The 15,747-nt window shown below is 45.5% G+C and overlaps 1 protein-coding gene across 1 annotated transcript; it reads left to right on the forward strand.

Annotated features, from left to right (window-relative positions):
* The first annotated feature begins 734 nt into the window (after nucleotides 1-734).
* Nucleotides 735-8,004, forward strand: ppp1r3ab (protein phosphatase 1, regulatory subunit 3Ab). The gene is made up of 4 exons (XM_036519649.1): nucleotides 735-1,507; nucleotides 2,813-2,865; nucleotides 2,954-3,057; nucleotides 4,945-8,004. The coding sequence occupies exons 1-4, from the start codon at nucleotides 735-737 to the stop codon at nucleotides 8,002-8,004; spliced, it is 3,990 nt and encodes a 1,329-aa protein (XP_036375542.1).
* The last annotated feature ends 7,743 nt before the right edge of the window (nucleotides 8,005-15,747 follow it).

Below are 15,747 nucleotides of genomic sequence, written 5' to 3' on the forward strand. Positions count from 1 at the left end.
AGGGAAGTGTTCACTGGACCTGCAAATTCACTTCTTATCATAATCAAATATCATTCATAAATATGGTCATGTGATTCAGATGAAGCTGTCTGCTAAAGCTGCAGAACATGTACTGTGTGTTTTGAAAAGCCTTCTGAAATGCGCTGAATAGCATGTACACATACAGCAAGATTCTTCTAGAAAGTTGCTCTAGAAGATGCCACCTAGGTTTCAGGTTCATGCTGCAGTGGTGCACAGTTTGGAAGAGACCTTGTGATGTAACAGGGCAAAAATACCCATTCCCACCCCGCAGCTCTCTAACAAATCAGAAGGTACTGATGCTCAGTGCAGTTAGTATCACATTCAACACCCAGAGCGGGCTGTCAAAAATGGGCCATGATTATGTGAGTGATCGTGATGATCACGATTATCCTGATATTACTTCATTACTTTGCTTTCAAAACTACTCAGTTGATGCATACATGTATGTACTTTGATACTTCCTTGTTCTTTGAACCATATATGTTCTTCAATACGTACATGTACATGTATTTTGATGTATACTTGTATTTTCGAGTGAATGAGGAGCTCTCAAGGCCGGACCGGCATAGCTTACAAGCTAGTGGGCCTATTTTTAGGCCTGACTCTCCACAATGTCAACTGTAACCTGACTCCGTCTGTCAAGTCACGGTGTCTCAAATGTCAGTGTTCAGAGGCGGAGAGGCTGAGCCGCGCTCGGGCAGACAGACAGCCCGATGGAGCCCGCTGGACAGCCACGACACGCCGGTTCCCCCGGTCCGCTGGCCGCCGCCGTCGAGTTCACCTGGGAGGGGTGGGGGTGCGAGGTGGAGGGCCGGTCCTCCCCCCTCCCGCAGCATGGGGGCTCGGCGTCCTCAGATGAATCCGAGCCAGAGCCCCCCGCCACCAAGCCCAGGAGGGTGTCCTTCGCCGACGCCTTCGGTTTGGACCTGGTGTCGGTGAAAGAGTTCGACAGTCAGGACGCCACCGCCGTGCCGGCCGCCGGGCCGCTGGAGGGGGGTGTGGCAGACTCGGAGGAGTACTTCCTGTCGTCTCTGTTCGCGGTGCCGGAGACGGCCGAGGAGCTGCTGGGGAAACTGCAGGAGCAGAAGTGTGAGTTGGAGTGCGTCGAGCTTCTCCCCGGGACCACGGCACTCAGGGGGATCATCCGCGTCCTCAACCTCTGCTACAGCAAGGCGGTGTACGTCCGCACCACGCTGGACAGCTGGAGCACCCACTTCGACCTGCTGGCCGAGTTTGTCCCGGGTTCGAGCGACGGGCAGACCGACCGGTTCATGTTCAAGCTCACCCTGGTCCCGCCGTTCGAAAGAGAGGGGGCCCGGGTCGAGTTCTGCATCAGATACGAAACGGCAGTTGGCAGTTTTTGGGCAAACAACAAGGGGATGAATTATGTGTTGTTCTGTCACCAAAGAGGAGGCAGAGATTCGAAGGAGAAACAGCAGGAAGATTTCAGTTACAGGAACAAGAAAAGCTGCCTGAAAACCATCAGGTAAGAACAGCTTCCCACAGGTCCACCCGCTCACTGTCTCCACAACACTTTCACTACACAATACCAGTTATTATCCGTAGATATATTCATAAGGACATTCTGTATTATTGCTCGCAGACGTATGAGAATTAATGATATGCCCAAAATAGCTTTAGCGCTTTCATGGGGTGAGTTGAGGGTACAGGGTAGATTTACAAGTCACAGATATTTATGGTCATTTTAAAGATGTAATCAGCTGGTTAGTACACTTCACACTGCTGACCCACTTTGTATTACTGCCTGTGTCCTCCAACAAATAATAAATCAAACAGCTGATTAGCAATTTTCCCCAGCCTGCTTCTGGTTGCTCTGTAAGGGCAAGTCAATCCTCTGACTCGACACCCTCACCATAATTTACAGCATCACTGCTGAGTCTTTCCCAAGAGGTATTGTTACACCACTGTACAGATTGAAGAATGTAGATGCATACACTTCTGAAGGCAGGCGGAAAAAAGTTTTGAATTATGATTCAACCCCGCTGTATTTTGTCATACAGAGTTCAAGTGAAATTTTCTTGATATTCTCATGCCATTTGCTTTGTGGCAGTCTTTTTGTATAAAAATATAAACTACATATTTAAAAATATAAACTGCATATTTAAAAGGCAACTAGAGCTGTTTTCTGAAAAATCCTTAACGGTTTATCATCATGCATGGCGTGTGCTTTTGAGAAAATCAGAAGCATTTGGAGGTTGACCATGAAAATGTAACTCATTAAATATACCAAGAACACAGAACACATTATAAGGCAAACACTGTCACCTTTACTGTCGCTTTTTATAGAACTACCATCGATAAATCCGAAACCTGAGACGGGCAATCAAAAGGACGTTCAATTTAACAAGACTCTGCCTGTGATCTTTTGACCGTATGAGTGATGAACTAGTCTATGACATATTTGATGTATATTTAAATGTACAGAATTATGAACAATAATTGCAATAATTGGGTAGTAATAAATTCATGTCATGGTTACAGCCATGCTGGATGTTGCCAGTTATAGATTAGTCACAGACAGGTTGAATTTCCCATGTCAGTAAAAAGTCAGCCACAAGGAAACCAGAAACTGGCTGGCAACTATGGAGTGATGTTCCTGTTGTGGAGTTCATGGTGTGTTGTTTCTGAAGTTTTTATGTGTATGAGAGGCCTACAGCATTGTGTCTCTTTCTCCATCCTCACATCTTCCAAGCACAGTTTGAATTCGATCACTGGAGTACTGTGATGCGGTTTCGCCCTCATAACGGTTTATGCGCTCATTTGTTTGCAGTAAGGACAAGTCCACCGAGGCGAATCCGACTGCGATTTCAGCAGAAACGGCAGGTATGCAACGTTTCTGAAATATCTACATGACGTGTTATTAGTTTACACATTTTAAATCTAAGCATTTAATATCTTTCGTTTTTTTCAGATTTACCCAACCATGAACAGGAAGTGGTTGTCAGACAGGTCCCAGAAACCCCTGTGTCATATTCAGCTGGGCTGCTTCATGAAGATAATCGGCAAAAGTCATTGGTGAGCACAATTTCCAGCAATTTCTAACCCCGTCGAGACATTCTTATTTATCGTTGAGACATTCTTATTTATCGTCAAGACATTCTTATTTATCGTTGAGACATTCTTGTTTATATGCTTCCTACATGTTTTCCCTGTATGTCCAACAAAACTCTTGCACCTACAAGTCTACATAAATGAACTACACACTGTAACAATGAGAACTTCCATTCCCCTTATAAAGAGAGGCTTCTTAAATGAGGTGAATGGTCTGTTGCAGTGCTGAAGAATCACCGAAGAGTTGAGCGGTAGCTCGTTCCTGCAGTTTCTTACTTCTGCCGAAATCACAGAATGACGGCATTTGGTGGCGGAACTCATGTAGAAGCTGAACGAAACGGAGCGTGACTTCGATCTCCATTCCATCAGTCAATCCAATCCCCAGATAATAAGAGCAGGTTTAGCCACAGAGCTATTTATCAACGTGCATATATGTAAGTGTGTGAGGCCCCAGACCATCCTGCTCACTCTCGGAGAGCGTCACGTGACTCACGGTGTCCTTATGTCCCGTGTCACATACCCTACCCGTAAGGCGATGTGGCTACACTTGAGAACATGCAGTCCATTCCCTTAAAGAACATCCCGTGCAAACTATTTATAAGACGTCAGAGAGCTCAGGAAGTAGGGATGGTGAAGACGAGAGGTATAATTATTTCCATAGTCACAGCTGGATGGGTCACAGTAACCTACATTGTTTCTTCTTTCCAGACACAGCAAGCATCTCAGGCTAACATTTACAGTACATTACATGCATTTAGCAGGCACTCTCACCCAGAGCACCTTGCAGCACAACAGGACAGAAGTGTATCCATCCAAGTTATATGAGCAACAGTTTCAGGGTTAACAACTCTTCCAGACTAGCAAGGTCAAGGTCAAGGTTACTTTATTTGTACCCGTAGGTAGATTTGGTTTGCAGTGGACGAGTTCATACATCTTGACACATTTTTTACGAACAACACAGACAGTAGACAGCATAATAAATATGATAAAAAGTGCTCCAAATTCCAATCATCAGTAAAAACTAAAAAGCTAAAATAAAAAGTATCAAAATGATTGTAAAAACAGTTAAGAGCATTACCAAGCTCAGTATCTGAACTGAAGCCATCCAGGGTGACCTGACTGCTGTTCTTTGGATTCCAAAGGCCTGTTATAGTTAAGTGAATGAACAACACCATTCAAGCATCAACGCAACTTAACTTGTGCTGATTGGAAACTAGAAAGCCTGAAAAAACTATGAGACATTGTTAAGTACCTACACTAACATTTATTACAATGTCTCTAAATATCCGTACACACAATATCCATAACTCATGGTGATGATACAGTTAAACAGGCAGCATGTAATACCATTAGAACAAGCAATATAAGCCAACAAACATCGACTTTGTTAGTATGTACTTCAAAACTTAATTTGTGACAAATAAAGTGAGCCATGACTCAAGAGGTTCCTGTTAGCTGCGTAAATTTGCCTTTTCCTTGAGAGTGAAATCTAGTCAAACCTGAAAGAATGCATTTCTGTGACTGACTAAATAAAATTTTCCCCTGCATGCTCATTATAAAGCCGTGAAGGCAGAGGTGAATCTATGAAGAGGGAGAGGTTTGAAAATCCACACCGCAGTAGCAAATGTAAAATTTCACTTATAAGGGCAGAGGGAAGTGCTTTCCAACATTAAACATTTAAACAAGTTTACACTCCTGTTGTATTATCTTTCAGCGTGTCACTGACAGCGATTCAGCCATTGTTCATGGCGTTTGATTAACCAGTTCTGATGTTAACGGAGTTGTGTTTGATTAACCAGTTCTGATGTTAACGGAGTTCCCTCTCTTTCCCGCTCTCTTGCTGATTGACAGGTGGAGAACGAGCAAACAGTCATCAGCAGGCGCAGGCGGAGGGCGGCCCGATTGGCCCGGGTACGAGATCGCTTCTCCCGGGAGAAGATCGAGGCACAGCAGGGAGACGAGGAGAGCGGGGACTCGGAGAGGTCGCGGCTGTCGCCAGATATCAGCGCGCCTCCGTTGGAGGGAACCACCCCCCACCCTCTCGGAATACAGGACACACGGCAGGTGGGCGGTGAGGAGAGGACGGCAGCGTGTGACCGAACCCCTCCGTTTTCGTTACGGTTGGACAGAGGCGACGTGCTGCAGCTTGCTGCAGATGCAAACAGCGCGGCGGACGGAGGATCTCCGGACGTCCCGTTACACACCAGACAAGAGCTGGACACGTGGCGGGACGCCAGCCACACTTTCGTTAATGTTGGGGACACTCACCCAATGGTGTGCACAGCAGCGGTGGAGGACATAGCTCCTCAGAGCACTCTCTGGGATTCGGCTCTTGCAGAACCCATTATCGGACAGTCAGACACAAGCCAGGAGCCTCCCCTTATAGTTGCGGACAGTAATAACCAGGAAATACTCAGGGAAACAAGAGCACTGGAGGCTGATGCCAGTGATGGAATCGACAGGGATCAACAAGGCAGCTCTGACCTGACAGGACCTGACAGTCGAGAGGTCAACCTCTTTTTACCCCGCAAGGACCTCTTCAAATTTGAGACCTTTGTGGCCCCCTTGTACCAGCAGGCTTATTGCAGAAGGGGAACTGAGAGTCACTATGTCACTGCAGAGTACGAGGAAGAGGAGCAGATGTCCGAAGAATCAGACGATGAGAGTCAGACGGAAAGCACAGCCAATGATAGCCATTTAACCGCGGAGGCTGCGGGTTGGCTACAGTCACCTGTTGATTCTGGAGTAACAGCTGTGGACTGGCTTCAGAGTTCATATGAGAGTCTGCAGACAGCATCTGATGATTTACCGAACACAGACCCGAATCCATGCAGCCGGGATGAGCGTCTTCACAGCCAAAACCGTAACACAATGACTTTGCTAGAAAGCAGAGGGGCCCTGGGTCCTGGAGCAGAGACTGTTTCAGGAGAGGGTGTTGCCCAGGTAGATGAGTGTGGAAACTATATCAGGGACAATGGAAGGGACTGTTTCACAATGGAACCTGCAGATTTACTTTCAACCTTGGGGCAGGTAGAGACACAGACAGAAGCAGTAGTGACAACAGCCCCCTTCGAACCTGTGCACACCAGCGCTGCAGTCGGGATCATACCAGGACATTGTGATGGAAATGCTCTCTCTCCAGCAGCAACTGAGATGGACAGCAAAGTGCATGAACCAGAGAGCAATGTGGCATTTACACTGAGCTCCAGTGAAAGGCAGAAAGGTGTTATAAAAGAAGGAGGGGGTGTCAGAGAAAAGGAAGAGAAAAAGGAAGAAGAATCAATAGGAAGCAAAAAAGAAAGTGACAAAGAACAAAATGTCTCAGTGGAGAGAGAAGAGCTTCTTGACAAAGACGAAGAGGTATCAATGGAAAAGAAAGTAGGTGTAGATGAAGACAAGAATAATGTCTCGGTAGAAAAGGAAGAAGAGGGTGATAAGGTGGAAGAGGTATCTATTGAGCATGAAGATCTTGATGATGAAGGAGTATTACTGAAGCATGAAGATCTTGATGATGAAGAGGTATTACTGGTACACAAAGACCTTGATGATGAAGAGGTATTACTAGTACAGAAAGATCTTGGTGATGAAGAAGTATTATTGGAACACAAAGACCTTGATGATGAAGAGGTGTTATTGGAACACAAAGACCTTGATGATGAAGAGGTGTTATTGGAACACAAAGACCTTGATGATGAAGAGGTGTTATTGGAACACAAAGACCTTGATGATGAGGTATCAATAAAAAATGAAGATCATGATGATGACAAGACATCAACGGAGCATGTAGATTCTGATAATGAAGAGGTAACCATGAAAAATGAAGACATTAGTGATGAAGAAGGGCCAAGGGATAATGAATTTATGGACAATGACGAGATATCAATGGAAAATGTAGATCTTCGTGATAAGAAGGCATCAGTGGAAAGCAAAGATGATAGTAATGATGAAGAATTAATCGAAAGTGATGGTGATACTGACAATGAAGGGGTTCAGACAATGCAGGATCTTGGTAAGGAGGAATCAGAGACAGCAATGGAAAAGACAGAGGATTTTGATGATGAAGAGGAAGAGGCTTTAAGAGGAATGACAGAGGAGCTCAGTAAAGAAGAGAAAGAGCTGTCAGTGGAAAGGGAAGAGGTCTTGATGACACCTGATGAAGAAGCTGGAGAAGAGGATAGGGAATGGGAAGGAGACCTCAGTAAAAAAGTAGAAGAATATGTACCCATTGAAAAGGATGTCAATCTCCAGGAAGCAGGAGAAAAATCAGACAGTGAAAAAGGGGGAGACGCCAATGGAGGTGGGGGAGAACCCAAAGAAGAAGGGCACAGTTTCAGGGAGGGAGAGGAGAATTCCTGCAGGGAAAAGGCTGATTATGAGGGAGAAGGTGACACCACCTCCACAGACTCTCTCACGGACGATGAGATTGAGTTGCACATGTACAGTGTGAAATCAGCCCATATGCGGGAACTCAGCCACACCCCCGCTGCAGCGAACAGAAACACATCTATGACTGTCGTCAAGAGGCCTTCCATAAGCAGGGCCAGAATGCTGCCCGCCTCCCTGTCCTCCATACGAGAGTCGCTGAATGAGGATGGCGATGGGGAGGAGCCCAGCCGCCCTCAGGAAGACATCTTCCACGTGGAGCAGCCAGGCGACCTCGCCACCATCAAACTGCCTCCTGTCGAGAAGGTGGAGAACGTTGCAAGGAGTTACCTGAGCACCTGGGGAGCATTGCTCTCCTTTGGGCACGTTTCGACAGCCTTTCTGTACGCCCTCCTGTGTCTGGTGTTCTTTATCACGGCTTACTTCTACGACTTCCTGGCCTGCTTTGCCCTTTATCTCTTCTCTGTGTACTGGCTGTGCTTCCATGGAGAGAAACCTCGCTTGCAGGGCAGCAACAGAATGGAGTAGTATTGGGTTCAGGAGATCACTGGCAGTGTGTTTTTACGGAGTGTTTTGAGGGCCTACAGCCAAAAGAGTGAATTAGCAGTTTTACAAACCAGTTCATAAGATGAAATTGTGGAGGGGGGGGGGGGGGGGCCGAACAGTCTACCTGGGCTCACACTCTGGGATAGGTATCCCGCCGGTTCATAAGAATGGGTTTGTTGATCCCCTGGGGAACACTGTGGACAAACAAGGAAGAGGAAATGGAGGGAAAAAGATGGGGAATTGGAGAGATGCTTGAAACATTGGACATTAGATTGTGAACACATGTGGCATTTTTATACCTGCAGAAAAAAGCTGTTTGATGTAACTGTGTGAGGTGTTGTTTGAAATGTTCCCCTTCCGAATTTCAGAAACAGATCTGTAAATATACAGCACAGGTACCAGCCAGGTACAACCTACCTGAAATGAGAGAGGATGTGGTACCTGATAAATGATACATCTATGCACTAAAGATAAAGCGCAAAGACGCTTTAATGCATTTGTACATGATCGTATTGCACAGTGCCATACTTGTACTAGTGTTCTTTGGCCAGAGCGTTTTTCTGATGTCTTTTGTAACGCTCTTAACCAATAATGAAAAATGAGTGGCAAACTGATTATTGGATGTCCCGCTGTCTAGACTGTTATAATAATTTCTTTCTGAAGATTTTCCACTTGAACTAGTTCTCATTTGTCATTGTGACAGAAGACATCAAGAATGATTATAGCAGGGGCAACTGAGGTAAAGTGCAGATGCTATCTGTCTTCTGATCAAGCAAGAGTTGTTTAGAGGAGTTTCATTTGTGTCCTACACCAAAAATAATGCAATTTACTCCAAGAGAAGCCAAAGAATGCGAAATATCACGGGAGAGATTATGGAGATTTCTGTAATGTTCAAAGGACCATTGAATGAATGGATCATTGTTAACTATGAATGGGAGTTTTGTTTAATTACCATGTCCACATATAAATATAAATATGTATACATACATATGATTAGTAATAGTTTCAGGTTATGTTGTTTCTATGAATGCCTTACAGAAACTCTATCTCCATTGTTGTGGATTCAGGGATATAAACCTTGGAAATTCTTTTGTCATCAATAAACGTCATGTTAAGCACACAGAACAATTCCATTTTTGATGAGACGCAGTTGTGTTTTCATTATCGTTGTGCTCTGGAAAAGTACTGCAGCTTAAGGATCTTATCTCCCAATGATTCACAATTATAAAGAAAAAACGTCATATACATGTGTGCATGTAACTTGTGGGAAAAGAATTGCGTTGCAACGAGGATATGACTTGCTCGTCTGCTGTTGTAGCTCTCCTGCTATCTCTCCCCACTGACCTTCAGCTGTGTAAGTCACTGAGGGAGGCTGGCAGGAACTAGGCCCATATTTTAAGCAGGCATATTAAATTTCAATCTCTCTCATCTGCGGAGCTCTCCTTAATGATTACACTGGCAGAGATGCCGAAAATCAGCAGCATCAACACATACCCTTTGTGTCTGTTTAGAGGCCGAATGCTGTCTGAATGTTTTACTCGTAGCTTCAGCAGAGATGTTTCAATATTTCATATGCTGGGGAAGAGGTGTCATTCATCAATTCAGACTTGCATTTTTATAAAAGGGGGCAGATACTACAAAGTGACCTGTGGCACATCAGGTGCTGCAGGTAGGTTTGGGTCTCAAAATAAGACTGAATGGGTGAAAATCAGAAAGGCACATCTCACACACACCTTCGCCTTTCCCTCCAAATCTACCACATGATCTGCCAATCCACCAATCTGCTTCCATCATCCCACAGCCAGCCAGCTCCCTTTGCTCATAGGAGTCACGTGACCCTCGAGCCGACCCGGTGAGTCACGATCTGATGCGTCATCTGTGCTGCCGATTGTGACCATCTTGGCTGCTGCTTCCACAGTCTCAGCTGCACGCTCAGATATGGATACCTGCAATGTGGAGCATTCTCTGTACCTCCCAGTGTAAAGTGCTTTAATCCCCCTTAACTGCTTTGTACTCCTTTAATCTTTCTCCACAACATCTTGGATCTGTCTCATGACATGGGTGTGACCTCCGGCTGAAAAAAAAAAATTACCGATAGGTCAGGAGGACAAAAAAGACAACAGGAAGTCAGTTACAAGTAGTGCATGTCTGACCTGACTCTCTCACAATCTGCAGTAGATCCTCACGTACCCATGAAAATAGCAGGAAGAATGATTCCAGATGGCAATTGATGGCTAAGGTGAAAAGTACTCAATATTTACCTACTCTTACATTTATCACCAGGCAGACCTAAATACACAGGTAAAATGTTTTTATTGAAACATAAAATCTAGCCTAACATAAATTAGTGCTGTAATGAAATAAAAACACCCTTTCTCAAAGACCAGTAGTCCAGAGAAAGTGAACCCTTACATGTATTTCAGCTCTGTGCTAATCAGCTGTCCAGAGCATGAACCCTAGTGCTCTCTGTGCATTACAGCTTTGAATGAATGCCAGACAGTATTATGGATAGCGTGACCCTTTTCTTTTCTGTCAGTGTGACGGGAGCCAGTCGTTCCTTTGTAATCTTTTACTGACAGTCCCAAGAACTCGCAGCCTAGCTACCCTCATCACGACCCCGCAGCTAATATTAGCATTTCTCAGGTATCAGCACACTCTGTATAGAGAGAAAGATTAGGCATCAGCTGCATCACTGTTTATTTTAAAGAAAGCCAGTGTATGGACGTTGAATATGAAATGTTAGGAAATGTAAATGTTTAAATACCAGATAATTCAATGGACACAGGTGAAGTCACATAATGAGTGCTCTCTCTCTCTCACACTCTCTCACACACACACACAGAATGTGTTTCTCCTTGCTTCAGCAATGTGAATGTTAATGGCTCATGTTACTGCTCATGTCCTGTCACTAAAACCCAAGTCTTGGGGGAACTTAAAATATTTCTTCAAAGGAGTCATCCTTCCTAACTCTCTTCCTGCATTTGGGCCATGGAAAGCATTGTATGTGCACAGATGATGAGTGCTTAGTTGTTAGCTTGCATAAGGTCTCCTTCTAAGCCGTGACGGTCACATGTATCGGAAATGCCACTGACCGGCATGGGAGACGTGACACGCCCGATGCTTTCCAAGAGGCAGCTGTCACCCAGCAGACCGAGGGGGGCGTGTCACCAGAGCAACGCGGCCAAGCACGCATACCACCTGACCGCCTGAACGCCGTCCAGAGAATGACCATCTCTAGAGAGCAGCTCATCTGTGCTTGGACAGCACGGCATCCTCTGAAGAAGCAGGCTGATTCTCCCAGCAAAGCCTCTCCCCTTTACTTTTGCCTGCCATAATAAAACGCTCATATCTGCCTTACGATGGAACCCTATCTGACGCGGTGGCGTGGTGACGTAGTGGCATTCGACACCGTCCACTGCGTGGGTGACCTTTCGCTGAGGGCCAAGGACACAACAGCTGAAGCTGTTCGTCAAACACTTTCAGTAAAACTCCAGGGATTGAGGGAGCCGTCGGGGCAGAGAGACCACTGCAGCTTCTGAAAGTGCAGCTGCACAGAGATGTGCTCCCTCCTCTCCCCCTCACGCTGCGATTCACCTGCTTCAGGACACTGTGTCCCTCAGCACGACAGGACTCTCTCTCAAACAGGGCCGTCAGCACATTATTTTCAGTGTTTAAGTGTCCAAATTTTAATCAAAAAGAGTTTTGATCCCCAGCTTTAAGGAGAGCCGTCTGTCTCTATAGGGACCTTGTATCTTTGTTAAATTTGCAAATACATCACGTTTTCTGGATTCAGTTAGGTTTTGTCATTATCCTTGACTTCAAAGTAAACGCAGGGTCACTGCTTTTCCATAGCAACACTTTTTATTATGTTTAACTTTAATGATCAAGAATTTGCCAGTTTGTGAAAAAATAATGGATGAAATTATGACTGAATCATGTTTTTGGCATCTGACAAGGGAGCAGACACTAGTCTCAGTGGTGTGTTGTTATGGAATACATGTTAAAACCCCCACTGACATTAATTTTATGAATGCTACTGTATTCTGTCACAACTAGCCATCTCTCTATGTGTTAATAAACAGTTTCTGTTAAAAGAGTCAGGCGGTGTGGGCCGGGCACTTACAAGGCCCGGCTGGCAGAAAGCGGTGTGTATTTACCGCCCGGGAGTCAGGAGGTGTGGGCCGGGCACTCACAGGGCCCGGCTGGCAGAAAGCGGTGTGTGTTTACCGCCCGGGAGTCAGGAGGTGTGGGCCGGGCACTCACAGGGCCCGGCTGGCAGAGAGCGCTGTGAATTCAGTATCTGACGCACACGCTTGCATGTTACCGGCTTGTTTCTATGCAGACACTTCCCTGCGAGAGGGCTCAAGCTGTCATGCACAGGAATCCGAGGTCATGCTGCCCAGCTGGCACCGAGCTGGCATATTTTCCACAGATATGATTCATTTATAGGACTGAGAAGAAAAACACCTGGAATTAGACTCGGGGTATCAACGGCTTAACATACAGATTCAGACGGCAAAACTTGGTTGGTTAGCCGGGCGGTGGTTTTATGTTCTCTGGGCCCTACCTGAGGAGAATTCGGTCGCTAACAACATCACGTTCGCATAGCTGTCAGTGGCAGGTGACACGGGCTTTTGCCCAGGGTAATTCGAGCTTCATTCCTTGCTCAGATGGGCTCTGGGTGGACTGGGGGTTCATCGCCTCAGCTTGAACCCACCACTCCCTGGTCAAAATTGAGACGCTGGGCAGCAGTCCCACCTGTGTTCTGGGGCAGGTTTCAAGTGGGTCCGCACTTTCAACATGGGTACTTAGGAATGAAAGGGCCAGCAAAATCCCCCACCAGTGATTTTACCTTGCTTAAAAATCTTTTGTACCTTACACTTTCCATTCTCACTCCTTCCACACTTAAAATCTTTTTTATTGGGGCAACTGGAGTAAATTATCATGCTCAGTCTAGTAGGGCAGACTTTTTTTTGGCATTAATCAGGCAACATGATCTAGTCAACTATCAGTTTTCGCTTCTACCTGAAATGTAGCAGGCTTCGTCTTATTATTAATCAACACCTGCAATGATTTGCTCTCTTTTATAGCTCTTAATGTATCCATTACCACAAGTCTCTAATTAGTCTTCTTTTCTTCCATCCAGCGGAGAAAAATATTTCTGTGGATTAAAGTAACTTCAACAAAAGTATGTAGGGAAAAGGTCAGTAACAACATCGCCGTGCTCATTCAAGAATCCACATTTCACTGTGCACTTTACCAAATAAATGGCCTTTGGAAAGATAAGAAATATGATGTTATAATTTCATAAGCCATTGCTGTTCCTTTAAGCGCTAGTAAGACAATGCTTTTAAAAACAGCAGCCCATAATTATAAGAATGGCATTGTTGTTACTTTAGTTTTCCCACAGATGCCCCAGTCTGATATACAGGAGTATCACTGCACTTGCACTATATAAACACTGGAGGGAGCTGAAGAGCTGCATATGAAAATGAGAGAAGGTAAACAACATCGCCCATGCCAAACATATTTTAGGAGATGGATGATGCTAATGATCTGGCCAGTGACTTCAGGGGGTGTTTATACTGTAATTCCAGTGAAACAGTTTCTCTGTGTATTTGTGACTGTATGCTCTTGTATTCTCACTGTGATCTGGAAGCACAGTAACACTCAGGCATTTAATAACTTACTCTCATTACAAGTTGGTTAACCTTGGTATCTCATATATAAATAAGCTGCAGTGTAATATTTTTTGAGTTGCCTCTTAAAGCAACTAAAAGGCCCAAAATACCTTATGCCACTGGCAAAATATGACCCTTTATTAATGTTTGATTTAAAAAATAGGCTGACAAGCAAATATATTGATTGTCCATGACAGTTTAGCATTTAACATTTGCAGAATCTGTTTGGAAAACATACAAAAGTATCAGCCATGCGGCAATGAAAGCAAACGTAGCAGCCAATGTGCTGTTGCTTGTTTTTCAGTTGTTAAGAGGAGCAGCACGTCTATAATTGCTCTGTTTTTAATTCTGTTTGCTGTCACTGTGTCAGGTTCCTTTGTGATTCAGAGATCATTTCACCACCAACCAGCAGGTGGCAGTGCAGGACACGTTTTAGACCATGGCTCCATGTCGGCCAATGACCAGGATCGTGTTTGAGGGCGTCATGCTGCGTGGAATTCTGCCTCTTTCCACCGATCCCTTCCTCACCCGGACGGCTCACCCCACTCCCCACGCCCACTGCGTCAGCCCATCCCCGCGCCGTACGGATCGGTGAATGCGCACAGCCTTGCGCAGCGTGACACAGCGTGACAGTCTCGAACGCAGCCCATGCGAGCGCCTCCCCCGCAGCTCCTGAATCAGGGCCTTGTGACTCAGCAGGCACAGATCTGTCAGAAGACATTTCACGCAGACCTCGAAACCTCTCTGCTGTTCCACCGCCTAAAGTAGGCCACCGAAAATTAGGCTGTGTCTGGCCTCTTAAAAATCACCCCGCCGTTTCCCATCCAGAGCAAACACTGAATTTTAACGTCAGTTTTTCGGATTTTCACAATTAGTGACACAAATGGAGGGTGTTTAATGACTTTGATTTTCTTTCTGTCAAGGGTTTGTAGGCTCTGAGGGTCAGTTTTTCTCTTCTTTGTTCTTCCTTTGTGGACAGTGGTGCAAATGCAGCATTCCATTCAATTATAATTTCCATTCTCGGCCCATTCTGCCCTGTTAAAGCGAGGCTGTAGAACCAGATGCAAAAAATACACAAAATACAAATTTAAGGCCGAGAGCCTTTGAAAGAATGTGCATGCTTAATGTATCAAACTCTCCTTTCTTTTTACTCTGAAGAAACTCCAGGGTGACCGTGATACTGACAGCGGCCTGTCTGATTGTGAATGAGGCGTGCTACATGTTGCAGACGGGTGTGAGTTTTAAAGGGCTGCAGGACTGCAGGGATGCTCCCATACTGCACTGCGGTTTGAGACAGGATGAGGACATCTCTCTTTCCTCTACAAAGAGGACAGTGTGGCTGCAGCTCCACATGCCGCGCAGTGTGGGGCCGGCCTTTCGGATGCGGAATCTCAGATACAATAGCGGCAGGGTGGTGGCACGGGGTCCGTACACAAACCCAGTCACGCTGTGACAGCAGTCTGCTCCTGCTGACCTGTCTAAACACCACGTGTAGGTTACATTTTTATCAACAGCCCCTCTCTCACCAGGGCCTGCTCTCATACGCCAGTACTGGAGCGTTTACGGCCTAAGAGGGCTGTCATTTTCGCATTTCCACCACCACGATTTGTGTGGATCTGCCCAATTCACATTATTACATAAAACCCAAATTGACTATACCACAAGAATGCACAGATCCATTAAAAAGTTTGAGATCCATTAAAGAATGAGCGCATGTGGACACTATATTATTGTCATTTAGCAAATGCTCTTATCTAGAGAGACTTACATCAGTTAGAGTTTTTACATGATATCCATCTGCACAGCTAGATATTTACTTTTACCCTTCGGCGCCAGAGCCACCGCAGCTCGGCGGTGAGGCGCGATTGTGGGTTAAGTACCTTGCCTAAGGGTACAGCAGCAGTGCCCTAATGAGGAACAGAACCAACAACCTTTCGGTTACGAGTCCTGCTTCTCACCACAATGCTGCTGTGAACAGTCCTGGCATGAACATACAACTCTGGGGTACACCGTGACACTATCGGTCTGTAGCAGAGTCATGTGA

This window comes from Megalops cyprinoides, chromosome 25 (genome assembly GCF_013368585.1).
Source record: "Megalops cyprinoides isolate fMegCyp1 chromosome 25, fMegCyp1.pri, whole genome shotgun sequence".
Lineage (NCBI taxonomy): Eukaryota > Metazoa > Chordata > Actinopteri > Elopiformes > Megalopidae > Megalops > Megalops cyprinoides.

What these genes read in the sequence shown, in the direction of transcription:
- ppp1r3ab (XM_036519649.1), top strand. Translation starts at nt 735, where the DNA reads ATGGAGCCCGCTGGACAGCCACGACACGCCGGTTCCCCCGGTCCGCTG. An exon ending in AGCTGCCTGAAAACCATCAG is followed by an intron (nt 1,508 to 2,812) that starts GTAAGAACAGCT and finishes ATTTGTTTGCAG; the next exon opens with TAAGGACAAGTCCACCGAGG. An exon ending in GATTTCAGCAGAAACGGCAG is followed by an intron (nt 2,866 to 2,953) that starts GTATGCAACGTT and finishes CGTTTTTTTCAG; the next exon opens with ATTTACCCAACCATGAACAG.